The 27168-nt window shown below is 38.8% G+C and overlaps 3 protein-coding genes and 3 long non-coding RNA genes across 6 annotated transcripts; 4 read left to right on the top strand and 2 right to left on the bottom strand.

Annotated features, from left to right (window-relative positions):
* The first annotated feature begins 2105 nt into the window (after positions 1 to 2105).
* On the top strand, positions 2106 to 4610 carry LOC148743377 (DBH-like monooxygenase protein 1). The gene is made up of 3 exons (XM_088726100.1): positions 2106 to 2413; positions 3076 to 3225; positions 3603 to 4610. Exons 1-3 carry the CDS (start codon positions 2204 to 2206, stop codon positions 3819 to 3821), a joined length of 579 nt encoding a protein of 192 aa, XP_088582226.1. The 5' UTR covers positions 2106 to 2203; the 3' UTR covers positions 3822 to 4610.
* Positions 4611 to 6396: 1786 nt separating this feature from the next.
* On the bottom strand, positions 6397 to 11505 carry LOC148743376 (uncharacterized). Its single transcript, XR_015994900.1, has 3 exons — positions 11204 to 11505; positions 9897 to 9933; positions 6397 to 7075 (listed from the first exon to the last, which is right to left on the bottom strand). It is a non-coding gene; the product is annotated as an uncharacterized LOC148743376 (long non-coding RNA).
* A 1428-nt stretch (positions 11506 to 12933) lies between these two features.
* LOC148743373 (DBH-like monooxygenase protein 1) lies at positions 12934 to 23098 on the top strand. The gene is made up of 3 exons (XM_088751056.1): positions 12934 to 13278; positions 21565 to 21711; positions 22610 to 23098. The coding sequence occupies exons 1-3, from the start codon at positions 13015 to 13017 to the stop codon at positions 23096 to 23098; spliced, it is 900 nt and encodes a 299-aa protein (XP_088607182.1). The 5' UTR covers positions 12934 to 13014.
* Positions 13287 to 18653, top strand: LOC148743375 (uncharacterized). The gene is made up of 2 exons (XR_015989102.1): positions 13287 to 14342; positions 15054 to 18653. It is a non-coding gene; the product is annotated as an uncharacterized LOC148743375 (long non-coding RNA).
* LOC148743374 (uncharacterized) lies at positions 17257 to 19621 on the bottom strand. The gene is made up of 2 exons (XR_015989103.1): positions 18603 to 19621; positions 17257 to 17856 (listed from the first exon to the last, which is right to left on the bottom strand). It is a non-coding gene; the product is annotated as an uncharacterized LOC148743374 (long non-coding RNA).
* Positions 23099 to 23403: 305 nt separating the features above from the next.
* LOC148743372 (uncharacterized) lies at positions 23404 to 26353 on the top strand. The gene is made up of 2 exons (XM_088726083.1): positions 23404 to 23569; positions 24192 to 26353. The coding sequence occupies exons 1-2, from the start codon at positions 23510 to 23512 to the stop codon at positions 24444 to 24446; spliced, it is 315 nt and encodes a 104-aa protein (XP_088582209.1). The 5' UTR covers positions 23404 to 23509; the 3' UTR covers positions 24447 to 26353.
* The last annotated feature ends 815 nt before the right edge of the window (positions 26354 to 27168 follow it).

Raw genomic sequence — 27168 nt, 5'->3', positions numbered from 1 at the left:
TGGTCTTTATTTACAAGACTTAGTGCATTCTTCAGAAAATCTTCATCTAATAAAATTGAAAGAAGAGAGAAACAAAACTGTAAAAGTGTGAAAACTGTACTTTTTGCTGTTAGGTTCGGCTGACCGGTTTTTTACTCACTAAGTCGCGTAAAAATGGTTCTCTAGTAATTAATTACGAGAAGGGATTATAATAGAGTCTCTGTTTCTTTTGTTATTCTAATATTGCCAGCCGTGGAGCTCGTATTTAACATTTTCTGAAGAACGCTTAGTTCCCTCGTATTCAACTTGAGTTAGTCATGCCAAAAGAAATTTCAAGTAACAGGTTGAAAAAAAAAACTATGGTGAGCAAAATACTTTTTTATGGTGAGCAAATTAGTGTGATAGAAATGGATTGTCGCCAAATTATTTACCAAAAAAATTAACATTTTTTAGAGACAAAAAAAGTTGCGTCATTTGACCACAACCCAGTAGAAAATTGTCGTCTGAGATGTATTTCCTTCTTGTCTTCCAAGGCAATGATAATAGATCCATAGATTCCATTCCAATAAAATGTCAGACTAACGAAAAGCGAATAATCATTCTACATATATTTACCCTTCAGACACCCTCGACTTGGTTGACCACAGTAATGTGCAGAATGCTTGCATGCCTGGACGTGTCACACACATATCCACAGTACATTTAACATACCTAGTATATAGTTCTCTGTCGTGATCACCTAAAAGTAGAGTATTGCCTCCTATATCTCAGTTACTTTTGCCATAATTTTATCTTACGATATTGTGAAGCGCGACTGAATATATTCATATAGTGGTCTGCGCCATATAAATGTAAATTATTATTATTATTATTATTATCATACGTATTATTATTATTATTATTATTATTATTATTATTAAAACCTGAAGAAATGGAGTACGAATTCTCGTGATAAAATATTATCTTCTCGTCTTTCACGCTCTCAGTCTGGTGATTTCGCCGTAGGTGTGAGTTATCGTGACCGCGTCCTTCAGTTGTTCTCATGAAATTGTTGTGAGGAATGTTGCTGGGCTACAGTCGACTTACGATATTCCTAATCTTAAAAAATTAAGCTTTGTTAGGCAAACAAGTTTCCCCGTCACTCACTGTTGGTTAATTTTCAAGGAAATGATCTGTACGTGACTGGTGTAGATTACTTCCGCTACCCTTTCAACTAATCAGATGCAAAATTAAAACCGATCATGACTCGGACACTCCCTTTTTTTTCTCCCGCGCTTGCGCTTGTAGCTGACCATATATGGTTTAATTTGAGTTATGATCGCTCCAACTTTTTCTGATTGGCTGCCCTGAGTACGTTCGATTTGGTTCTACGATACTCAATCGACAAATTTTCTATATAAAAATTTAGGTTGAAATTATAAACGGTGGCATTTTTCACTTTGACGCTTTATGGTAAACCTGAGGCGGTTGGACTTTGTTTTGACAGGATTACTGGAGCCGAGGGCCGGGACCACCGAAAAAAGATGGAATACAAAGTTACAAACTCATATCAGCCTCTGAAGCTGGTGGGAAAACCACAGTGGAGTTTTACAGGGATGCTGAGACGGGAGATGCTGAAGACGTCCAATTTAAGGTATTAATGATACGATTTAGTAGCGTAAAGATGACAACACTGCTCTAAATTTGCCTTTTCTAGTTTTAAGTCGATATGATATCTTTTCATGCCGAAAAGCCGAGTTGTTCGCAGCGGAAACCCTTCAGCGGAAATCCTTCAGGGGGGAAGAAAACGAGTATCTTAAACCCCCCCCCCCCCTCCCCCAATCTACCCTATCCAAAGAATTTTCTACAGAAAATATGGAAGAAAGATATTCTTAGGGAACATGTCTAACAGATCCCCATTGAACGATTCATCCCCAGCATCTGTTTTCAAACCACCTACCACCCCGTCCCCCCAACCCCTTCGAAACTGAGGAAAACCCATCTTTTTGCAATATTTCCTTTGTTTTATTCATTTTTTTCCTTTGTGCAGAATACCACCGAAGTTAAAGTGATATTCGCCTCGAAAGCCACCAGTGATGCGAACAATAATGGTTTGTCAAAACACGACAAGACCAAAATATTGGATGGGAGATATAACTTGATTTCTTTAGCGAACGAACCTCCGCCTTTGCCATCAACAACAGCCATACAACCATCGAAAGAATCGGTGGCTCCCACGACTCCAATGGCTCCTCCAAAATACGCAAGTGTCATGTCTCCCGATGGCTCATTCAAACTCGAATGGACCTACAGCAACAGCAAACTGATGTTCAAGATGACCTGTAAAACAATCGGTTGGTGTGCTGTAGGATTTACCACAACAGCTGATGGAAGAGGCATGAAAAACTACGATATAGCTGTAGCTGGGTCTGCCTCCAACGCCGGATATATCTGGGTTGGTATAAAGGAAGCCTGGATGAATGAACAAGTTGATTGACTGACTGAGTGATAGGCTGATTGGTTGGTTAATTGACTGACCAGCTTGGCGAACTGGGCAACCTACTGATGGACCGACCGCCGAGCGACTGGCTGGCCGACTGATTCATTGACAAATTCACTGACACACTGACGTCTGACTGACTAACTGACAGACTGCATGGCTGACTAGCTGACTGATTGACTGACTGGCTGGCTGACTGACAGACTGATTGACAGACTGACTGACTGACTGACTGGCCGACTGACTGGCTGACTGACTAACTTATTGAATAACTAATTGACTAAATGACTGACTGACTGACTGACTGACTGATTAGCTTATTGGATAGCTAATTGACTAAATGACTGTCTGACTGAATGACTAACTGAGTTGCCGACTCACTGAATAGCTGACTAACTGACCTACTGACTACTGACAGATAGATTGACTCAGTGAATTACTCACTTCATAACTGACTCACAAACGTATTGCAAATGAAAGAGAGACAAACAAATGAGTGAAAATAATATAGATGAACTTTTATTTTAGAGTAAATACTAGGTAGGGCCCGCTAACCTTTAACAAACTCTATAAATATGCAATTTAAATTAATAGCTTTGGCCTTCATTTGCTAACAGGATTACTGGAGCACGTCCTTATCAAAACCAACCAGAGACCCAAAGCAAAACTTCCGCCTCACAAAGGTGAGTGAAAAGGACAGTACAACCATGGTGGAGTTCTTCAGGGATGCTGTAACAGGAGACACTGCCAATGATGTGCAGTTCCAGGTGAGATTTTTGGCCAGACACCGTAGGCTCTAAAATCAATCACAAAATTTGGCTTAATTCGAGGAAAGAAAGCTGGTCACTGATGGCTTCGCGTATCGAAGCCGTGCCAAAATTTCAAGAAATAAATCTGTGTGAGAAATTGAAAACTGTGTACTATGAATAGAGGAGCTTTTCATAACATATAACAAGCAAGTATGGTTAGTTATCAGTTTTCTTTAAATCTAGAGAGTAAGTAATAGGCTATCAATTTGTTTCTCATCCGTCCAATGATACATCTATTAATTCTTCATACACTCATTTATCCTTTTTCTATGCACTTGTTCTCTCGTTCCTTTGTTCCTTCGTTCAACAAGTCTTTTCATTGCTATCATTATCAGGATGATACCGAAGTAACAATTGTGTGGGCTTTCCGTGGAACTGATACAAACGTCGACCTGTCAAAACACACAGTAACCGGGATACTAAGTGGCAAACATAACATGATAAAGGAAGCAATGGAAGCGAAGACTGGAACTAAACCGAACACCGGTCGTATGGTTTTCCCGTCTACTGCTATTTTCCTGGCCGGCATGACTGCCTATTTTCTTGCATTTTAACCTCAATGATAATCATAGGAACATAAAACTATGATTACTATAGTAATCTTGAAACAATGGAGTAATTTTAAATCAAGTTTTGATGGTAAACCTACTTTGCAATCTAGTCACTGCCTTTTTTTAAGCATGCTGGTTTCGAGATTTTTCCGACTTGCTTTTCGATAGCTTACCTATTTTGATTTGACGACGTAATTACTTTGGTTTTTATTTTTTGACACCTGGCACTCTCGTTCGCGTTAGCTTAGTAGGAAAAGTTAGAAATTGCTCCAAAGCAGAAACAAGAACAATTTATAAGTAAAACCTAAATACTCTTGAATATTAAGTTTCAAAACAGCATAATTATCTGCTAAGTAAAAAGTTGTAACTAGTCAGAGGTGATAGGGAAATGCAAACCGCGTTACCCGGAAGTAAAAACCTTTCTTTAGAGCTTAAAAGTCACTGAAATTAACGAAAAGTAGCTGAACAGAAGAGGATAATGACTGGGGACGTCATAGTTTTGTTCACACCAAGTGATATACTCTTGGTAAGGCGAGGTCGCATGGAAGGGATTGATGTGATTCGCTCCAACATAACTGTTATTACATTACTCGCTGTAAGTGTTTAATACCTATAAATAAATGTAATATATACTCAAACAAAGGATAGCATCGAAGGCACGCTCTGATTAGCAACTCAAACTTCGAATTCCCTTTGGTATTCACTTCCGAGCAACGCGCGCGGGAGTTTTTGCCCTAAAATATTGTAATGGTTGCAGGAATAAATAAATTAAAATCATCTTTTTGTGCTCTATTATCTGACTGTTTTCGCGGCTCGGTAAATATCCACCACTAACCACCTCCTTTTCTCCCGCATCGTCACAAATCGTACCCCACTGGCCATCATAGTAAACCTCAACCCTTCCAATGGCTATGTTTCCACTGATACGTATGGATCCAGCCGTAAGAACTGATAACAGAAGTGAGAGAATAAGTAGCAGGTTGATAAATAACTTGAGGTAACTGACGTTGTTCTTTCAGCTGTTCTTAAAGCATCTGCATGTACTAACATAACATATGAAACTGCAATACAATAGAGTCGTATTTTTGCAAGATAGAGTAAGATGTAGGGAAATTAAGCTCTACCGCCTGAAGCCACCTTACGTTATAAAAAAAATCAAATGACTCTGAACAGTAACTAGCGCGACTAACTCTTCTGCCAAACTTTGCAGAAAAAAAATTCCTATAGAAATATGTTTAGCAACTATAGGATATTTTGAAAAATGATATTCCTGATTATAATCCATGGGGTATCTTTGTTAACGCGAAACAAACACGTTAATCTCCATTTGCCTTGAAAACATATTCTCATACTTGTTTTTGTTATACTCAGATGTAAATTTGAAATTAAACCGGGAAAAGCAAGGTTATGAGGTAAGAGGTACGAGCGCACCTTGGATTTATGTTGTCCATGTGAAAATATTTTTCAATTTTGTTTTGGCAAAAAGACAGCCAAAATTTTTATACAAAGAAAAAAACAAAATAAAACAAAACAAATAGGGGATTTGCAAGGCATTTGACTTCACTAATAAATTATTAAAAACACCGCTCATTTTGATGGCCTCAATGCTGGAATTACATCACAGCTTCTAGATTTCAATTTTTTTTTCCTTAGAGAGAATGACCCCGGACAACCCTTGAGGAAAGCGACAGTAAAGCACCTTTTCCGGGCACAGCCGTCTACTATTCGAATAATGTTATTAAATCCCATGCGTTATACAACCCAGCAGATTGTAGGTGTTCCTCTCTTTTGTTGCAGAACTTTGCTCTAAATAAAAAGAAATTCCCCAACATCCGGTAGACCTACCTTTCTTACAAGTGAATTTATGACAGTCTGAGCAATTTACATCGTTCCATCTATACTTAGGACTTTTTAGGAAACCAAGAGTATGGACGCAGTCCTCATCGTGAAAATTATTTGGCTGATGGCTCGCCCAGTAATGGAAATTAAACTGCGATCCATCACTCCACAAAAATGTTCCTTCAGTGTTCTGGTCAGAAAGGCCAAGCCACGAGTGATCACTACTATGTAGACTCTGTATGTACACATTTTCTTCCTGACTGTGAATGCTGGGAAGATTAGCCCCCAGAGTGGCGCATGTTGCCTGGCTGCCACTCCAGGAATCACAGGAAGAAATTCTTCTGTAGCAGTGTCCCTTATAGTACGCCCATCCCGCCTGGCATATGTCTGTTGAAGAAAGTTAAACAAATTCATTTCAATCACATTTTCTCTTTAAGAAAATATTATAGCTTGTACATGTTTTTAGTTCTAGCATGATTTGCTTGCTTAAGTTGGGTGTTATTATCTTTTGCATGCTCTTTCGTTTGCTTGTTTCCTTGTTTGTTTCTTTGGGGGTGCTAATTTGTTTGTTTGTTTTTCCTTGGCTTGCTTGTTCGCTTGCTCGTGATGCCACTAACTTACACTCCAAGACACAGTTATTTACAATACCACTTACAAGACACTAACAAAACTAATTCGCATTATTTCTATCTCTTCCTTGTTCTTCATCGCCAGGCGGTGCTTATCAAATCCTAAAAGGAATAATGAAGGGGGGTGGAGGGAAAGAAAGCAAGTGTCCTAAGAAATGCGTCCGGAAAGGGACCACACCCCATGATTAAAATCAAGGACACCGTACCAGATTTTGCCTGCTAGAACTGCATATGATACAGTTAGTGGATCAAAGCGATTGACAAATACTTCCTTGACACATATTCTGAAGCCAGAGGTGGTGATGAACTATTGAAAAAATTTAATTGATATAAATATAGTTTTAAGACCTACAGGTGTCACAAGAGAGACGGCAGAACTGCATACTTGAAAATTCAATATTTAATTATTTCATAAGTATCAGCGCATCGAGTTATCCAAGTCTTTTGTTATAACATTTTTGGCTAATTTAGCAGTACGTGTAGCTAAGTCAGTTGCGGCATTAAAATGGCACAGATCGTTCTTCTCTGTAAGTTAAAAGTAACCATTTATTACTGCGTGCTTTGTTCAGTTGTATGTATTTATTCTTACACAGTTTCAAATTACCTCTATCCAGCTCACTATACAATCGCATTCTGCAGCAGCATTTCCTCCAGAAGTAGAATGTTTGGCTGTCAAAAGCACGGTTGGGGATTTGCTGTAACTTCCAGTGAAGCTTACATTCTATGATCGTAGAATTCAAAGTCTGGCAAGTGTATTTGGATTCAGGCCGTGTCAGTGAAACGTAAAACCTGGTAATCAAATGTTACTTAAGAAAAATCAATTTGTCTACTTGTCGTCCTTTCCTTAGCTAACATAGAAAAATTGGAGGATAAAAACAAGGTTCTTCGTTATGTTAGTCATTTTTACCCTCGGTGAATGGAGAAAAGTGAATTAGTAGTTGTCAAGAGGAGCCCAACTTTTCTTTCCAGTGCTTGCTCCATTTCTTTTACCTGTCTCCACTGAGCGAGAGCCTAACGCGGGCTAACCTTCGCCTTGATATCCCCCTCCCCTTAATAACTTCAAATTACCTTGCATAAGGCAAAGTTATAATTCTTGACAGGCGAAAGGTTGCTTTGAAAGCTGACATCATTGTGTTCTCTAAAGAGTGGTCTATGAAGGGAATCAAACGCAAGCCAGTTCCGTAAGAGGGTACAAAAAAAAAGGTGAAAATTCATCAGTTTTCTTTACGCCAAATTGGGTATCTTGAACAAAAACCAAATAAATGAAAAGGGCGGTCAAGAAAAAGGAAACAATGAGAACTCAGCGTGAAAAGAATCAAATTGCCTGAAAAGCGAGTTTTATTTTAAAAAAAGCAACATGCTGACCTTTTTGCAGAATTTGTCTTTCCCTCCCTGTTAATTCTGCTAAGGATAAGTATTTTTATAACATAACCAAAGTAAAGCGCGCGCTCTGATTGGTCAATTTAGCGTCCCCCATTTGCCCATAGGTGTACGCTGCTGACGTGAGCAAATGCAAAGACTATTTTTCCGCGCCCGCTTGTTTTTTCTGGTCACGTAAGATTTGTTAAATAAAAGGGAACTCTTTAGCTACAATGTATCAATGTTACGTTATTTAACAAATGGTAAACACCACAGCGTAGACTATTGAGTTATGGATCCACTTGGGAGGTTTGCTAAGCACTCAAGAAGCAAGAGACTCTTTTGCTTCTTTCATGCTTAGCAACCTCCCGCGTGCATCCATAACTCAATAGTGTACGCTGTGGTGTTTACCATTTGTTAAATGGAAAATAGCTAACCCTTCATTACGTACAGACAAATGAGACTCGAGCAGCGTTTGATGTCGAAAGGTGAACGACGTGCGAGGCTGTTTATGGCTTGTAGGCGTACCTTCCTCAAATTGCCACACTTGTCCGACCAAAATGCTAAATAGGTGGTTACGGTTTTCCCTTGCCATAAGTAAATAGGACCAAAAAAGTGAGGAACAATTTTTTTTTAAGAATAATGCATCCTCAGAACCACTCAAATCACTGATCAACAGTGATCTGCTGAGTAAGGATCGATGAAATGAATACTGAATTCTATACGTTAATCGAAATAAGGTAATCTGGTCCTTCAATTTCAACTGTCATCTCAGAGTTTGGAGCAGAGTGGAGTATAGCCAACCAACTCATCGGTGAATGATTAATGTCGAAATTTTCACTGTGACAAAAATCTAATTTGCACAAAAGGTTGATGTATTCCGTGGATGTACGGCGTATTCCTTAATCAAAAGATTCAGATTTCATTTGGTCTGGGTTAGTAGTGGTCAATTTGCCTCGATAGAAAAGCGCTGACTTAGAGCAGTTTTCAAACCTTGCTCTATTCCAACAGTCAGAGTTGATGGCACCATATATCATCTAAAAAATGTGTCATAGCTGAATTGGATTAAAAATCGAAAATCTTGAATAGTAATAGAACGGATAACGAAGCATGAAACTAAACTTTCGGGCGCAAATTGGAAGTACAAATAAAATTTACTTAGTTAGGGCTGCATCCTTCTTTTTCAAACTTACATTTACTCATAACTCCACTCCACTGAATATCTCGTTCCATTGAAGGCAAATATCCCTGGTCTAGCAAGTGCAAAAAGTCTGCTAGCCAACGCCAATTACGCGTGAGCTGATCAAATTCCGTAGGGCATTTCAGACGTTTTGATAAAGAAAAAGCTCGGCTCACAGTTGTGGAAACGAGTTTTTTGCAGGTATTTCCTCTTTTTCCATACAGAGCTTTATGCTTGAATTCTTCCCAATGTGTCCCAACCATCAGAGCCATGATCAGTCTCTTGGTCATATATATCTCAAATACATCTTTGTCAATTCAAAGCTTGAAAACTGAATTTTGAATATTTTAATAGAACTCGAGGTGGTGAGACGTGATATTCTACCGATAAACCCGGTAGGAATTTGTTACTCTGATTGAGATTGGGGCATATCGAAAGAAAGGAAGGTGGAATCACAAGCATTTCACTGAGACGAACGTATTGGTCCTTCCTTCTACAAAAATAAGTTGATTTTCAAAATTGAATCAGCCATGGATTTGTCATCCCTAATCATGGCCCCAAAAGATAAAAATTCTATTTGACAATTTTTTTTAGTTCATTAATAAGCGGGAGTGGCATTTGTTTTCTAAGAGGAAAGAACATTGAAGATGTCCCGGAAAACGTAGCAATCGAGAAAAGCAATTAAAGACCGCATTGGAATACATCGCAAAAGTAAAGAAATTGCACACAGAAAATTACCTTGCACGCTTGGCAAGCATAAGCAGAGCCAACTCAAGAGAAGCACGCCTTTGTTCTTAAAAAACATGATCGCTCTCATAACTTGAAGTGAACATAACCATTTGTAAATGAACAATGCCACAGGTAGGAATGAAAGGTTGTTTTTAAGGCTAAAATGCTTGAATGACAGCTTTCAAGCTTATTTGAGTGGAGGTCCTTTTCGGTTTGACTGTCTGCTAATTGTGCTCTTATCAAGAAATGTTTCGTTAGTCAGAAATTAAGGAGCACATAGAAATCGTTACAAGCTATAGGAAGCATCCTCGACGAGGCTATATTTCAAGTTTCTTTACATACCTTTGAACAAAAATCATGTCCTTATTTGGTGCAGAACCTACCATAAAAAAAAAAAAAATTATAATCATATTATAATTAAAGAATCTGACCTTGAATTACATCAACGGATGGGATAGTCAGACTAGTTGGAACACGTAAAATGAAAAACGCAAAATCAAAGCCAGTTTTTAGTCTCAAAGAATACAGATTTGTATTACCCCAAAGACATGCACTCTTTCAATCTAAATCTCTCGCCACTATCAAATAATAATCCTTTACTGAGGATAGCTCCTCAAAAGCAGTTATTTTTAGAAAACACAAAGATAAAGTGAAATCGAAGAGAGGATCTCCTCTTGAACTGCTGACATTTATTAACGGACAACCTCACAGCTGTGGTTATGAACAGTTGCTCAGTGAAAACGAGTTCATAATGATGAATTTGTCCCCAATCGTTCAGAAATTATTTTTCAATCTTAAGATGGAATTCAGAGTGGAAATTCTTGGATGAGACTCGTTTGAAATTTTCAGGCAATCTGCTTTTCTGCTGTACAGGTTAACTCTGTGGTGGCTTGGAGACTCTGAGAATGTTATTCGACCAGCACTAGTAATGTGAATTTAACCTGTTCGAAATCACTCGTTCTAATTGTGAAAACTACTCGAGACATGAGAAATCTTCCAGATATTACACAATCAATATTTTTTGTCATGGCGGTCCGGCCCTTTGAAAGAGCTAAAGTAGTTTAAGCCACAATGAAAGAGGAGCAAATGTGACTTAGGTGGCAGGTTTATCAAGGAGTTCATATATTTTCCTCCGCAGAAGCTTGGATCTTTTAAACATGGTTTCAAAGAATTCATGTCGTCAACTCTTTCTAAATGCTGAAGATAGAATATTGTACCTTCTCCCTTTTTCACGACATACTTTTTGATGCTTGGCATAACAATTAATTTTGCAGATCAGAGCGATCTTCGTATTAGCGAACACTACTTAGGCAGTGGTGAAAATAAAGCCTGAAAAAAAGTAAGGCCTGTACAGGAGTTGAACCCATGACCTCTGCGATACCGGTGCAGTACTCTACAAACTGAGTTGACGAGCCAACTGGGAGCTGCGTATTTTTGTCCGTTTGCATTACCTAGAGATAAGAGTTTCTCGCGGAAATCGTGTACGTGTAGTCCGAGGGAAATAACTCTGATGCATCTCGCCATGGTTCGTTTCCCCTCATCTAGCCAGCGCCGAAGACTCGTGTATTGATTAGTGTTGAGTAAAATCGCTCGATGCTGTCTAGACGAAATTTAAGATATGAAAATTACGGTCAAAAGACGCTACAAACCCTTCTACAACTCCGAAGTAAAACTCCACAGTGTCCTTCAGAAATCACGCGATGGTTTGTGGTCTGAGGATGTCCTGCGACGAATTTCGTATTTAGGACCATGGGAGGCCAAATTAAAAGACAAAGACATCGATGAACAGTAGCTGAAATCACAGCAAGAGAGAAAAAAAATTAAGATCAATGCCAACCTCTCTGCTGTTGCAATTGATTCGGAAGACATAAAAAAGTAATGATGCTTGAGAAAAGCTGAGTAGAGGCTCCAATCTTAAATTCGATCATTAAAGAAAGCTCACTCATGCAAAGTTGTTCAAAGAATGTGCAAACGAAATGCTACATGGTCATGAAAGCGAATGTAATTATTTGCGAATTGGTGAGGGCTGTGTATTTTTATTACGAAGCTGATATAAAAAATACCGCGCTCAAAAGGTTAAGAAAGTGTCTCAAATCAAGAGAAATCTGGTAATGCCTTCTGTCAATGTATGGTTCACAATAACACGAGATAATCACTTGATTATCTTGCTCTTGGCAGTAGATCATTTTCATACGGTTTGTTACATGAAAAATATCTGGGAAATTCCAGAATTGTCTGGAACAATGATCGACTTACAGGAGGAGTGTGATTATGTGACGTCATCAGACTGCTCGTCATGTCAACCGCTCTATTATAACAAGCCAAAACACCCCTCTTTCCTTGGTTCATCTTAGTTTCCTCAGCAACAAGCCACTAGACGTCTTTCCAACTCCCCTTGGGAAAGATTTCAGTTTATGGCGGCAAGTTTCCCAAACAGTTTGCAGTTTAATCATAACTTCTTGGGCCGGAAGAGACACCGGGAGAGTAAATTACCTGTCCAAGAACACGACACAGTGACTTTGACCGGGGCTCGAATCCTGAGTTAAGGAGGCTGGGCCCAGCGCAAACACATCAGGGCACCGAGTCCCCCAAAGTCTATCAGTTCTAAAATTTAAGGTGGCGTTGACCGCATAGACAGATCTTTTTTTTCGACTTCGCAGAAAGATGAATCTTGATATGCTGTTTCTAATTCAAAGATAAAAAGTTCGGTTGATGGAACGCTTCTGGCATACAGGTAGATAAAGCTAAAATCGAGCTGAGGTCTTTCTAAGAGGCTGTAGCTTTGTAATAAAGAGATTAACATAACTTTTTGAAAAGTAATTAAAACCGCAAGGAGGCAAATCAAATAAATCAGTGAAGTCATTTTAAACCACTTGAATATAATCAAAGACTCTGAATAACCGGCACTTGTGTTCTCTAATTTTCTTGTTTTTTTTTTTTTTTTGTTTGTTTGTTTTTTTTTTTTTCCTATCTTGATTTCATTTGTGTAAAGCCAAAGTTTGGCCATGAACGCGTTAAATATTTCTCAGGTTTCACACCCATCATTTGTTCCTAAAATAAACTAGTGGATTTGAACACGGAAAAAGAACTCTGCGATCGAGGAATGCTGAGTATGTTTTAAAAATAAACGCTAATCCGGTTGATATGTAAAAGTCAATATTGTTTCTGCAGGATGCCAGAAACTTTCACACACAAGATGTAAGGAAAATATGAAAATCTTCAATGACAAAAAAGGCAGGCGTTTATCAGGCATAGAAATTCTAGATTACTTTGGTCATCGATGCAAAATGACACAATAAAATTAGAAAGTTTACCACGTTTCCGATCCAACACACGTCATTGTGACGTAATTCCGTAGCTAGTGTAAATACATCTGTGAGATCAATAATCATTACTTTCGTAACCTGAGGGTACTTGCCCGAAGATTTCATCTTCACGTAAGGCAAACGAAGGGTGGAAGATGGCCTTCTTTGCTTTTCTAACACTTGCTTTGGCCTCACTTGCCTTTAGTGAGATCAGCGCAACCTCGAAAACCTCCCTGGAATCTCCAGACGGCGCTTATAAACTGCAATGGAGATATAACAACAGCCAGTTGATTTTCACTCTTGCTTGTCAAACAACCGGTTACTGCGCGGTGGCGTTTAGTGAAACAGCCGATGGCAAGAACATGGTCAATTATGACATAGCCGTGACAGGATATGCCTCTGGTGCAGGATACGTAGATGTAAGTCAATCTGAAATATTTTCTTCATCGATAAATTTCGTTTCTTATTTTTGTTGAACACATTGACAGTTTGCTTTCATTTTGCCAAACCGCTTTGGCTGGCATCGAGATCATGCAAGAATGGTAAAATAATTCCTTCGAAATAAAGCCGAGCAAATCAAGATTATGTATCAAACAGCGAATTTCAGGGTTTCTCAGACTTCTGCCGTGTTCTGAGCATTGTGGAAACAACATTCCATGACGAGCTTTGCTCAAGAAAAAAATTCTCAGCAGGCATCGTAAACTGATGCCGAGGTTTGGGGAGGAAGGCGTTGGGTGGATGTCATCACATTAATTACACCACAATGTAATTATACAGATTAGCGCCCACGAATCCACGAGAGATACGCGATTACGTGCGAGTTAACGCGGGGTCATCTGTTGGCGATGAAAATCAAAATCATGAAATGTAATGAAGTTTGTTGTGCGTGTAATGGTCATAAAATACTGCGTTTTCTCTGTTTCTGCCTGTTTCCTTATAACGACATTTTTAATCACGTAGTCTTTCAAAGATCCTTCCTTTTCACAGAAGAGGCAATACCGGCGAGGCGCCGTATTCGAAAAGCCTTTCTTTCGATTATTTAGGTATGATTCTTTCGCTTGGTTTGCCATAAAACAGTAACAAAAGATATCGCAATTTTCATGTGCCGTACGACCTTAATAACAACCGTATCGAATTTCCAGTATTGCGTCACTTGGTGGATCGATCAGTGTTCACGCTTTGCGATCGTAGTACACGATGTTATTGTTTTGGTACAAAACCTGTGGCGGTCGCACGACTTGGCCTCGTATCCTGGTTAAATTCTTACCAATATTATAATATTAAACCTCGACGAGATTTTTCATGTCGAAATGTCGAAAAGCATCATGTTTTCGATTTCGAAACCATTCGAAATGAAGTCATAGAGGCAGTCGGATTTTCGACGTGCGGCTTTCCACCGGCTAACTTAACCACGCAGAGTCTTTGCAGGATTACAAGTGCCACACTTGACCCTTGCAAGCATTGGTATCTACTTTTGAAAGAGGTATGTGACGTTCCTTTGGGTAAATATTTCATATGCGATGTATTTAAGATATTTCCCGACGAAATCCAAAGTGTGGCGACACGGGAACTTCAGCCGGCCAACTCATCGTTCGGAGTAGTGGGGTTAGCCAGGATTCCCGACGTCGTTCACGTTGTGTTCACGTTCTGTCTAATAGCTGGTCTATCTTCTTCGTAATAAACAATCCCCGACGAACTTATTAAATCTGCGGGATTTATGACTATCGTAAATCTGGTGAACTCCGCCACGCTAGACTTTGAGCCCGAAGGCGCGAAAAATTTATCTTTTGGCGCCAAACTCAGTCACGACTCCGAAGAGCTCGCTTCCTAACTTACCGAAAGATCAGCTAGAGTAAATTCCCTTGGAGTGGAACTGAAGAAGCTTCGAACACAGATTTCTCATCTCGAATCAGCATGGAGTCAATTTTACAGACCCTTTTTTCCACCTCAATGTTCGTACCTTGTCGTGGTGAGGTGGCTTGAGTGCCTCAATGACCAATTGCAATACAATGCCTTTAAAGAATTCAGCTTCAGTTGGTGGGCTGTATTTTTTGCAAGGTAGAGGCCAGACTAACACGGACTTTGTCATTGTAGTTATTGTTATGATTATTATAATTATCGTTATGATTAATGATTTTGTTATTGTTATCATTATCTTTATGATTGTTATTGAATCATTTTCAAAATGAAATAGGCTGCTCAATGAGGATGGCATGCTGAGGCAAGTAGATTTTCATTTATTTACCCCCCCTCCCCCCAAGTAGAAATTCAAGTGTTTCTGATAGTTTTTCTCTTCAATAGATTGTTAGAATGCAGAAGATTTTCTAAGACACATTGTACAGAGGGCTTGTCTTAAGTAGTTGTTTTCTGATTCAAAACCACCTGCCTAGTTCTGTTTCTCTTGGGTAGTTAGTCCATGGACTGTTGTTATCTGATGGCAGAACTAACAGGTGGATCTGTTTCTCTTGGGTAGTCAGTCCATTATGGGCTGTTGTTATCTGATGGCAGAACCACCAATCTGTTCTGTTTCTCTTGGGTAGTCAGTCTATGGACTGTTGTTATCTGATGGCAGAACCAGTCCCTATTTTTTTCAGCTCTATACAGTCAGTGTTTTATGGACAGTTATTTTTATCTGATGGCAGTTTTAGCTTGCTCTTTTTGTTTTGAAAAATGTTTTGCTTATGCTGTTTGTCACGTATGATCTGTTATTAGTCGGAGGCACTTTGGTCAATCAATGCTATCATTGTCTTCATTATTATTATAATTGTTAATTCAGCTGCTACTCTTCTCTCTTTGCCACAGGGCCCACTACAGACAGCACTAGCTTAATGAAGTCCCAAAACCTTTCACAATGAGCAAACTCAAGAATTGCAGTCCCGAACAGTTTTTGGGGTTTTCCTGGCTTTTCTTGAGATTATTTTGTCTCAGTTTCAATTACTTGGATACTCATTCAGCTAGACTAACAATAACACCATTTTGTTCATAGATAAACATTGAAATAATCATAATAGTAATATAAATGATAATAATAATGATTTGTTATTGTTATCATTATCATTATCTTTATGATTGTGATCATCATTTTCAAATTGAAATAGGCTGCTCAATGAGGATGGCATGCTGAGGCAAGTAGATTTTCATTTAATTCCTCCCCCCTCCCCCCAAATAGAAATTCAAGTGTTTCTGATAGTTTGTCTTTTCAATAGATTGTTAGAATGCAGAAGATTTTCTAAGACACATTGTACAGAGGTCTTAAATAGTTGTTTTCTGATTCAAAACCACCTGCCTAGTTCTGTTTCTATTGGGTAGTTAGTCCATGGACTGTTGTTATCTGATGGCAGAACTAACAGGTGGATCTGTTTCTCTTGGGTAGTCAGTCCATTATGGGCTGTTGTTATCTGATGGCAGAACCACCGATTTGTTCTGTTTCTCTTGGGTGGTCAGTCTATGGACTGTTGTTATCTGATGGCAGAACCAGTCCCTATTATTTTTTCAGCTCTATGCTGTCAGTCTTTTATGGACAGTTATTTTTATCTGATGGCAATTTTAGCTTGCTCTTTTTGTTTTGAAAAGTGTGTTGCTTATGCTGTTTGTCATGTATCATCTGTTATTAGTCATAGGGTGACTTTGGTCAATCAATGCTATCATTGTCCTTAGTATTATTATTATTAATTCAGCTGCTACTCTTCTCTCTTTGACACAGGGCCCACTACAAACAGCACTAGCTTAATGAAGTCCCAAAACCTTTCACAATGAGCCAACTCGAGAATTGCAGCCCTGAACAGTTTTTGGGGTTTTTCTGTCTTTTCTTAATTTGTTTTTGCCCCAGTTTCAATCACTTGGATACTCATTCAGCTAGACTAACAATAACACTATTTTGTTCATAGATAAACATTGAAATAATCATGATAGTAATATGAATGATAAAAATAATGATTAGATTAATGGAAGTAATCATAGGAATTATAACCATCAGGATAATGAACATTATTTCTCTAACTATTGTAAATATTTTTATCATTATTATTATTATTATTATCATTATTGTTATCATTGTTATTATTATTTCCATCATGAATTATTAGAGATGCTTGGAAAAAAATGATCTATAGTTCCCTCCAACTCATTATTCTTTCAGTTAAGTGAATTAAGACTTTGTGAACAGTTACTGCTTTATTCTGTCATTCCTGATGACCATAGAAATGGTGAAAGTCCACAGATATTATCCCTCTAAGAGTTTCTCCAGGTGTTTTTTTTTCCTCTGAATTTGGTTACAACAGAATGAAGGGCATCAGAGTATAGTGCGCCCAGCTAGACATGAATTGCATTAATATTACAGGGTCATTTTGCTGTATTCAGGGTTTAATCTTAGCCTTCTACAGACAAGTTTGTTCCTCTAAATGCAAAACACATTTTATCGTTTTTTAAAACAAACTTACAAAAACTGCCAAGAAACAGCTACTAAATTTATGGAAACATGACGAACAAGTCAACTAGACTGTGTACTACACATCATTGAAATCAAAGTATCACTTTAGGAACATAAAATCGCAAGGTCAGTTTCCCATTTTTAGTGCCTGAGAAAAGATCAGGCCACCAGATTACTTCAAATTCGCTGGTTGCTCGTCCATCTCAGTTTCCAACAATCATTTTAGTTTACTGGGTGAGAATCGTGCTTGATTTCTTGCCCCATGCTCTTTAATTGGCCGCCTGTAAAGCTTGTTGAGAGTTTAACAGCTACTACTTGCAGCAACCTCCATATTCCCCCGATAGCTTTTCTTAACTCTAATGGTACAGAACTTTGATGACTCAGACCAGAAATAACATCATTCACTCTACCATCCCTGTAATAAAAGACTTTGGATTTTTCTCTCCATACAGGGGGCCGCAAATGTATTTTTACCCTCGCACGTTTATAAAAGCATTCGGCATGCCTGCTAACAAAGCTTGGATGTATGTTTCAGGAACTTAGTATCTTTCAACTCGACACCATTTGCCTGAAACCAAAATAATAATTACGAAAGTTAAGAGATTATTTACTTCTGGAGTGAAATGTACTAAATGATTTGCCTTTTCAAACATAAACCTGAGTTATCAGGTTTTGTCAATCACAAAATTACACGCCGGGTTATTAGTATTCCTTGGGGACCTTCCTATATTATCATAAATATCTAAGACAAGCAGGTCATTTAGCTAGGTAATCTATGTTAAAAACCGCGCTGTACAGCACTTAGAATTATTTTCCTCACTCATTTTTGTCACACTGCAACTTCGCGTACTACGCAATTATTACTACGCAGTCATATCTGGTGTCCAATTGGGAGAGCTTATTATTTTTGTTTTAGAGGTGAATTGCGATTTCTTGTATGTCCCCTTTTTCGTCGAAGAAAAGCTCGAACAAATACTGAAAGTAATGAGTAAGTCACTATGAACAACTAGTGCAAAGTGACAGCACTATCGAGCCAAACTGAGAACTGTTCTTTAATGATTTTTAACATGAACCACCAATTCTTACTATTTTCAATTTCTGCGTTTTAATAGACTTTGACATGTTCTTGAGAAGATATTAAATCGGTTAGCGCTGTTCCCTTCTAAATTATTTTGGTGGAAGCGCCTCAGAAGACACTTGTTTAACTAAAACCATGTTGGGCGACGTTATATTTTGACTGCACAACCCGCAATTAAATATAATTTTAACAGCTATTCGAGTGTGTGAAGAACGGAAAAGAGCAAAATTACATACCATCGGCCTTTCGATGCACGGACGAATTAAAACTTTTTACAATTCCACTTATCAATTGCTTGTAACTGATAGACCTTGTCCTTATTCTTGCGGGAGGCCGTACGATCTGTTGTCCATTGTAGAACTTGGCAAACTTAGCGCACTTCTTCGAGCGCAACAATGTGATCTTTCGATTCTCTATCTCACTAGCGCAGTTGTTGTGTTGAACATGGACGAATAATACATCGCAGCGTGTCTTGTAGATAGCTAGAGATGCCATGCATGTTTAGGATAAGCGCTGAATATGGACGAGCGTTAAAGCCGCCACTGAAAAAGCACAATCGACCGTTTTTCATTGTAAGGATCAGGTCTTTCACACAGCTGTCAGAATTAAAGAGAGGAAGAACGTCGATCTCGCTCACCTAAGTAGCGAAGTACACCACGAGCGGCGACGATGATCAAACACCTGGAAGATCACCGTGGTGTCCCTCTACTCTATGGTATCATAACCAAGAGCGAGCCCTTTCGACTTGTCACTAAGTTTTACGGTTTATAAAACAAAGGCCCCGCTCTACACAAAGCCTTAAAGAATGAAACACTAGAAAAGCTTACTTAGCTTGGAATTATAAAAATTTCCTTTCTTAAAAATCGAGGATTTTCATGGTTTCCGTAACTTCGTATTTTTCCAAATTTCCTCTTTTACATGTTATGCCGTTTTGCATTTTCTTCAACGTATAATTTAGTTCAGCGTCGATCATTTATCATCCTTAGAAGAAAATATTCTGATCTTTACGTTTAACTATAAAATTGCTTTGGCTTACATTGTGCGCTTAAAAGGAGCGTTAAATTAAACATGAGTTGATTCCACGCGAGGGTTTTACCTGGAAAAATGCCTGCACACGAGAGACACCGACATTACCGCGTGTCCCTTTCTGGAAAACATTCGTGTTATGACAAGAAAGGTCAGCTTAAGGGTTTTGGGTTACCCAAACTATGCAATTTTGACGCCGAAAAGTGCCAAAAAGTAATTACAGAAACTTCATCCGCAGCACCTTGAACGTGCTGTGGGCGCGCACTGAGATCTTCTCTTACAGTTAATAATTGCCAGGCGGAACTCAAATCCGGCTTAGCCTAATTTACATAAATTTTTTTGGTGGGCAAAGCTCGTCATGGTTTCATATTTCTCCAGGGGGTTGCGTTCAAAGATGCTGAAAGGTTTCCACCTGGTCTTTATTTACAAGGCTTAGTGCATTTATCAGAAAATCTTCATCTAATAAAATTGAAAGAAGAGAGAAACAAAACTGTACTTTTTGCTGTTAAGTTCGGCTGACCGGTTTTTCACTCGTTAAGTCGCGTAAAAATGGTTCTCTAGTAATAAATTATGAGAAGCGAATATAATAGAGTTTCTGTTTCTTTTGTTATTCTAATATTGCCAGCCGTGGAGCTCATTTTCTTAAGAACGCATAATTCCCTTGTATTCAACTTGAGGTAGTCATGCCAACAGAAATTTCAAGTAACAGGTTGGTGAGCAAATTAGTTTTTTATGGTAAGCAAATTAGTGTGATAGTAGTGAATTGTCGCCAAATTATTTACCAAAAAAGTAAACATTTTTTTAGAGACAAAAAAAGCTGCGTCCTTTGACCACAACCCAGTAAAAAATTGTCGTCTGAGATGTATTTCCCTCCTGTCTTCCAAGGCAATGATAATAGATCCATAGATTCCATTCCAATAAAATGTCAGACTAAGAAAAAGCCAATAATCATTCTACAGACACCCTCGACACGCGCCTCCCGGTTAGCCGAACGGATAGAGCGCTGGACTGTTGTGCGGGAGGTCGCGGGTTCGAGCCCCGGCCGGACCAACACCCAAGGTCTTAAAATAATTGAAAAGAATCTGCTACCTTTCTATAACATCAAGAAAATGGTTAGATATTCTAGTCTTCTCGGATAGGGACGAATAAATGGAGGTCCCGTCTGCAGGGTTGGGGCAGGAGACGTTAATTTCCCACACACGAGATTACTGTGTGATGGATGTCCTCCCCTGGGGTGGGATGGGTGGGTTAGGAGAGCAGGTCCACATCAGCTATTTCAGCTGCCAAATTAATCAACCTGCTAAAACAAATAAATGAACTTCGACTTCGTTGACCACAGTATTGTGCAGAATGCTTGCATGCCTGGACGTGTAACACACATATACACAGTACATTTAACATACTTAGTATATAGTTCTCTGTCATGATCACCTAAAAGTAGAGTATTGCCTCTTATATCTCAGTTACTTTTGCCATAACTTTATCTTACGATATTATGAAGCGCGACTGAATATTCATCTAGAGGTGTATATGAGAACGATTCATATAGAGGTCTACGCTATATAAATGTAAATTATTATTATTATTATTATTATTATTATTATTATTAAAACCTGAAGAAATGAAGTACAAATTTTCGTGATAAAATATTATCTTCTCGTCTTTCACGCTCTCAGTCTGGTGATTTCGCCGTAGGTGTGAGTCATCGTGACCGCGTCCTTCAGTTGTTCTCATGAAATTGTTGTGAGGAATGTTGCTAGGCTAGAGTCGACTTACGATATTCCTAATCTTAAAATTAAGCTTTGTTAGGCAAACAAGTTTCCCCGTCACTCACTGTTGGTTAATTTTCTAGGAAATGATCTGTACGTGACTGGTGTAGATTACTTCCGCTACCCTTTCAACCAATCAGATGCAAAATTAAAACCGATCATGACTCGGACACTCGCCTTTTTTTTCCCGCGCTTGCGCTTGTAGCTGACCATATATGGTTTATTTTGAGTTATCATCGCTCCTACTTTTTCTGATTGGCTGCCCTGAGTAAGTTGGGTTTGGTTCTACGATACTCAATTGACAAATTCTCTATATAAAATTTAGTTTGAAATTATAAACGGTGGCATTTTTCACTTTGACGCTTTATGGTAAACCTGAGGCGGTTGGACTTTGTTTTGACAGGATTACTGGAGCCAAGGGCCGGGACCACCGAAAAAAGATGGAATACAAAGTTACAAACTCATATCAGCCTCTGAAGCTGGTGGGAAAACCACTGTGGAGTTTTACAGGGATGCTGAGACGGGAGATGCTGAAGACGTCCGATTTAAGGTATTAATGATACGATTTAGTAGCGTAAAGATGACAACACTGCTCTAAATTGGCCTTTTCTAGTTTTAAGTCGATATGATATCTTCTCATGCCGGAAAGCCGAGGTGTTCGCAGCGGAAATCCTTTAGCGGAAATCCCTCAGTGGGGAAGAAAACGAGTACATTAGACCCCCCACCCACCCTCCCCCATCCACTCCATCCAAAGAATTTTCTACAGAAATTATGGAAGAAAGATATATTATAGGGATTTATAAGATTTAACAGCTCGAAAGACAACATTGCTCTAAATTCGCCCTTTTTAGTATTAGGTCGATTGGATATCTTTTTTTTGTGTCGGAAAGCCAAGTTGTTCTTAGTTTGAATAGGATTAAAGAAGTTGCCACATGAGTAGGATGGGTGCATGAAGTTTTTGTGCGAAGCTATACCATTAGGTTAGGCGTAACGGGTCTTTTTTTTTAATTTTTCCAATTAAGAAGTGAAGAAAAGAGAAAAATTTCAGAGATCCTATACGTTATAATTGTAGTGATAATAAATGTGAATATTCAGAAATAATTTTTCATTTGTTCTTTGACAGGGATGTCATGCGTAAAATTTGGCTTAAAGCTTTCAGATAGGGGAGGGGGAGTGGAAATCTTTCAGGAGGGAGGGGGCGAGTGTCTTAGACCCCCTCACCCACCCTGTCTAAAAAATTTTCTGCAGAAAATATGGAAGAAGTATATTCTTAGGGAACATGTGTGACTGATCCCCATTGAACGATTCACCTCCAGCATCTGTTCTCAGCCCTCCAACCACCCCGTCCCCCACGCCCTTCGAAAAAGGAAAACCCAGCCTAAGATTTCTCAATCAATCATCTTCTGGAAAAATTTCTTTTGTTTTATTTTTGTGTTTCCTTTGTGCAGAACACCACTGAAGTTAAAGTAATATTCGCCTCAAAAGCCACCAGTGATGCGAACAATAATGGTTTGTCAAAACACGACAAGACCAAAATATTGGATGGGAGATATAACTTGATTTCTTTAGCGAAGGAACCTCCGCCGTTGCCATCAACAACAGCCATACAACCATCGGCAACAATGATGTCGACAAAAGAATCGGTGGCTCCTACGACTCCAATGGCTCCTCCAAAATACGCAAGTGTCATGTCTCCCGATGGCTCATTCAAACTCGAATGGACCTACAGCAACAGCACACTGATGTTCAAGATGACCTGTAAAACAACCGGTTGGTGTGCTGTAGGATTTACCACAACAGCTGATGGCAAAAACATGGTCAATTATGACATAGCCGTGACAGGATATGCCTCTGGTGCAGGATACGTAGATGTAAGTCAATCAGCAATATTTTCTTCATCGATAAATTTCGTTTCTTATTTTTGTTTAACACATTGACAGTTTGCTTTTATTTTTTTTATTGGATAACTAATTTACTAAATGACTGACTGACTCCATAAAAACTGACTGAGTTGCTGACTCACTGAATGGCTGACTGACTACTTACTGACTCTTAGCTGATAAATTGACTTTGTGAGTTACCCATTCCGTGAATTACTCACAAACGCATTGCAAATGTAAGAGACAGACGAAAGAGTGAAAATAACATAGATGAACTTTTATTTTAGAGTAAATACTAGGTAAGGCCCGCCAACCTTTTAACAAACTCTATAAATATGCAATTTAAAATCAATAGCATTTGCCTTCGTTTGCTAACAGAATTACTGGAGCACGTCCTTATCAAAACCAACCAGAAACCCAAAGCAAAGCTTCCTCCTCACAAAGGTGAGTGAAAAGGACAGTACAACCATGGTGGAGTTCTCCAGGGATGCTGTAACAGGAGACACTGCCAATGATGTGCAGTTCCAGGTAAGATTTTTAGCCAGACACTGCAGGCTCTAAAAATCAATCACAAAATTTGGGTTAATTCGAGGAAAGAAAGCTGGTCACCGATGGCTTTGCATATTGAGGCCGTGCCAAAATTTCAAGAAATAAATCTGTGTGAGAAATTGAAAACTGTGTACCATGAATAGAGGAGTTTTTCATGATATATAACAGGCCAATATGGTTGGTTATCAGTTTTCTTTAAATGTAAAGAACAAGTAACAGGCTTTCAATTTGTTTCTCATCCGTCCAATCATACTTCTATTAATTCATTCATACATTCATTTATCCTTCATCTATGCACTTATCCACAATGATTCAAACTCGTTTACTTCTTCATTCATTCAATCTTTCATATTCATTCATTCCTCACTTACTCATTCACTCATCCAATACATTTCTTCGTTTCCCTGTTTTCTCGTTTCCTCGTTCCCCTATTCCCTCGTTCCCTCTTTCCCTCGTCACCCCGTTCCATCGTGCTTTCGTTCCCTTGTTCCTTTGTTCCCTTGTTCCCTCATTTTGCTGTTCCCTCGTTCCCTTATTCCCTCGTTGCCTTCGTTCCTTCGTTCCTTCATTCATCAAGTCTTTGTATTGCTATCATTATCAGAATGATACCCAAGTAACAATTGTGTGGGCTTTAAGTGGAACTGATGCAAACGTCGACCTGTCAAAACACACAGTAACCGGGATACTAAGTGGCAAACATAACGTGATAAAGGAAGCGATGGAAGCGATGGAAACGATGGAAGTGATGGAAGAGAAGAGTGGAACTAAACCGAACACCGGTCATGTGATTTTCCCGTCTACTGCTATTTTCCTGGCTGGCATGACTGCCTATTTTCTTGCATTTTCACCTTCGTGATAATCATAGAAACATGAAACTATAATTACCATAGTGACCTTGAAACAATGAAGTAGTTTTTGATCAAGTTTTGATGGTAAACCTGCTTTGCATTAGTTTTATCTTAGTGCCCAATCCCCCTTCCCCCCCAGCAGAAAATTCTGAAGAACATCGCAATCTAGTCACCGCCATTTTTTACCCTCACGGGTATCAAGATTTTCCCAATTTGCTTTTCGATAGCTTCCCTATTTTGATTTGACGTGCACGTGGTGATTACTTTGGTTTTTATTTTGCGACACTAGCTACTCTCGTTAGCGTTAGCTTATTAGGAAAACTTCGAAGTTCCTCCAAAGCAGAAACAAGAACGGGTTTATCGCATAAAAAAATAAAACCAAAATACTCTTGAATAATAAGTTTCAAAGCAGCATAATTGTCTGCTAGGTAAAAAGTTGTAACTAGTCAGAGGTGATAGGGAAATGCAAACCGCGTTACCCGGAAGTAAAAACCTTTCTTTAGAGCTTAAAAGTCACTGAAATTAACAAAAAGTAGCTGAACAGAAGAGGGTAATGACTGGGGACGTCATAGTTTTGTTCACACCAAGTGATATCCTCTTGGTAAGGCGAGGTCGCATGGAAGGGATTGATGTGATTCGCTCCAACATAACTGTTATTTTATTACTCGCTGTAAGTGTTTAATATCTATATATAAATGTAAATCCGCCGCTGGTTACCGTAGCTTTATTTGTCTCATACTTGGTTTTGTTTTACCATTCTTGGTATCTTGTCTGTATATCATTGTAATATATACTCAAACAAAGGATAGCATCGAAGGTACACTCTGATTAGCAACTCAAACTTCGAGTTCCCTTTGGTATTCACTTCCGAGCAACGCGAGAATGTATGCCGATGACACGCACCTCACATATGCGGGAAGCAATCTTGAGAACGTTCAGTTTTGTCTAAATGAAGACCTAGAAAACGTCTTCAACTGGCTACAAGCGAACAAACTCACGTTGAACATGACTAAAACCGAATTCATGCTAATAGGGTCGAGGCAGAGACTGAATACTCTCACAGCTTCACCAACAATTAGAATGAACAATACTCAAGTGAGCCAGGTTTCAGCTACAAAATCGCTAGGTGTAATAATAGACGATAAACTCGATTGGCATAGTCACATCGAAAAACTAACGAAAAAGATCGCCTCTGGTATCGGGGCCCTAAAGCGAATTAGGCACCTGATCCCAGCATCAACCTTACATCTCATCTACCAAGCTTTAGTAAAACCTCACTTTGATTACTGTGACATTGTTTGGGGTAGCTGTGGGAAAACGCTACGAGACAAACTGCAGAAATTGCAGAATAGAGCAGCCCGTGTGTTGACATTCTCTAACTATGATGCTGATGCAACTGAGCTACTCGAGTTTTTAGGGTGGAAAAATCTTGCACGCCAGCAAGAAATCCATAAAGCCACCATGATGTTTAGATGTCTGCACGGGCTAGCTCCAAGGTATCTATATTCAAAGTTTACGTGGCGTGACTCTGCTTATGACCTCAGGGACTCTGAAAATAAGCTTAATGTTCCACTACCGCGCACTAATTATTACAGAAAAAGCTTTAGCTACAATGGCGCCACATTATGGAACAGTTTACCACGCGATATAAGGAACACAGAGTCTCTGGGGTTATTTAAACGTAAGATCAATGACATTTTTTAAGTCTAACGCACGGCATTCACGGAAAACAGCTTTAGTGTTATGGTGTGTAGTTTTAATTTTAAATATCTTAGCGTATGTGATATGTATTTTTATAGGCTGATGAATTGATCGTGTGTAAATAAAGATTACAATACAATACAATACAATACGCGCGCGGGATTTTTTGCCCAAAAATATTGTAATGGTTGCAGGAATAAATAACTTAAAATCATCTTTTTGTGCTCTATTATCTGACTGTTTTCGCGGCTCGGTAAATATCCACCACTAACCACCTCCTTTTCGGTGAGAAGTTGTTAAACGTAAAGCAATATACGGTTGTCAAAGATAATGCCTTTTCATAAGGACATCATGTTACGGAGATTCACAATCTTAGAGGAAAGGTGTTGTGTTTCTAAGGCTGCTTAAGAGCTTTCTAAATTTTACCTGTATTGACCTTTCACATCACGTCACGACGGCCATTGAAGGCCTAAAAGCTTTTTAATCTACGCTTATAAACTCAAATCCAAAAACAATTCATACTACGACTTCAAATTGGAAAAACAATTATGTAGTCACACCAGTGTTACTTGTTCTTTTATCATGAGATTAGAGAGACCTAGTGGACACCCTCAACATAGGACGGGATGGAAGGGCGAAAAGTGTCGAGAGAACACAGAAAGGTTGAAAACATGTGAAACCAGACAAATACTGTAACTTCTGCGATAACACTAATACACGGACAAGTAAGAAGGATATCGAATACAAATTTCATACGCAGTAGGAAGGCCCCTAAGAATAATTGAAGGATGAAAGAAAGTTGTTATCTATTAAAAAAAACCTTTGTGATACTTAGTCATCTCTAGTATAGAGTGCTAAAGTGCTTACGTCACGTTTCCATAGCACCGGAATTCTGTGGTCTAAACAAACCAATATGGCGTCCTTAGCGTGACACATTGTCGTTGACCTCGAGCACTTTAAGAGCTATAATAGCGCATTTTATCCTCCAATAATAGAAATAAGATAAAGAGAATCAAGATAACCTTTGGC

The sequence above is a fragment of the Stylophora pistillata genome, chromosome 1 (genome assembly GCF_964205215.1).
Source record: "Stylophora pistillata chromosome 1, jaStyPist1.2, whole genome shotgun sequence".
NCBI classification, from domain to species: Eukaryota; Metazoa; Cnidaria; class Anthozoa; order Scleractinia; family Pocilloporidae; genus Stylophora; species Stylophora pistillata.
Note: the sequence above shows the minus strand (reverse complement) of the source record. Positions and strands in the feature narration are given on the sequence as shown.

Excerpts from the sequence above, each read along its gene's own strand:
- LOC148743377 (XM_088726100.1), top strand. The coding sequence starts at position 2,204 with ATGGCTCCTCCAAAATACGCAAGTGTCATGTCTCCCGATGGCTCATTC. Across the intron at positions 2,414-3,075 it reads CCAACGCCGGATATATCTGG|GATTACTGGAGCACGTCCTT; the intron begins GTTGGTATAAAG and ends ATTTGCTAACAG. Across the intron at positions 3,226-3,602 it reads CCAATGATGTGCAGTTCCAG|GATGATACCGAAGTAACAAT; the intron begins GTGAGATTTTTG and ends TATCATTATCAG.
- LOC148743373 (XM_088751056.1), top strand. The coding sequence starts at position 13,015 with ATGGCCTTCTTTGCTTTTCTAACACTTGCTTTGGCCTCACTTGCCTTT. Across the intron at positions 13,279-21,564 it reads CTGGTGCAGGATACGTAGAT|GATTACTGGAGCCAAGGGCC; the intron begins GTAAGTCAATCT and ends TTGTTTTGACAG. Across the intron at positions 21,712-22,609 it reads CTGAAGACGTCCGATTTAAG|AACACCACTGAAGTTAAAGT; the intron begins GTATTAATGATA and ends TCCTTTGTGCAG.
- LOC148743372 (XM_088726083.1), top strand. The coding sequence starts at position 23,510 with ATGGTGGAGTTCTCCAGGGATGCTGTAACAGGAGACACTGCCAATGAT. Across the intron at positions 23,570-24,191 it reads CCAATGATGTGCAGTTCCAG|AATGATACCCAAGTAACAAT; the intron begins GTAAGATTTTTA and ends TATCATTATCAG.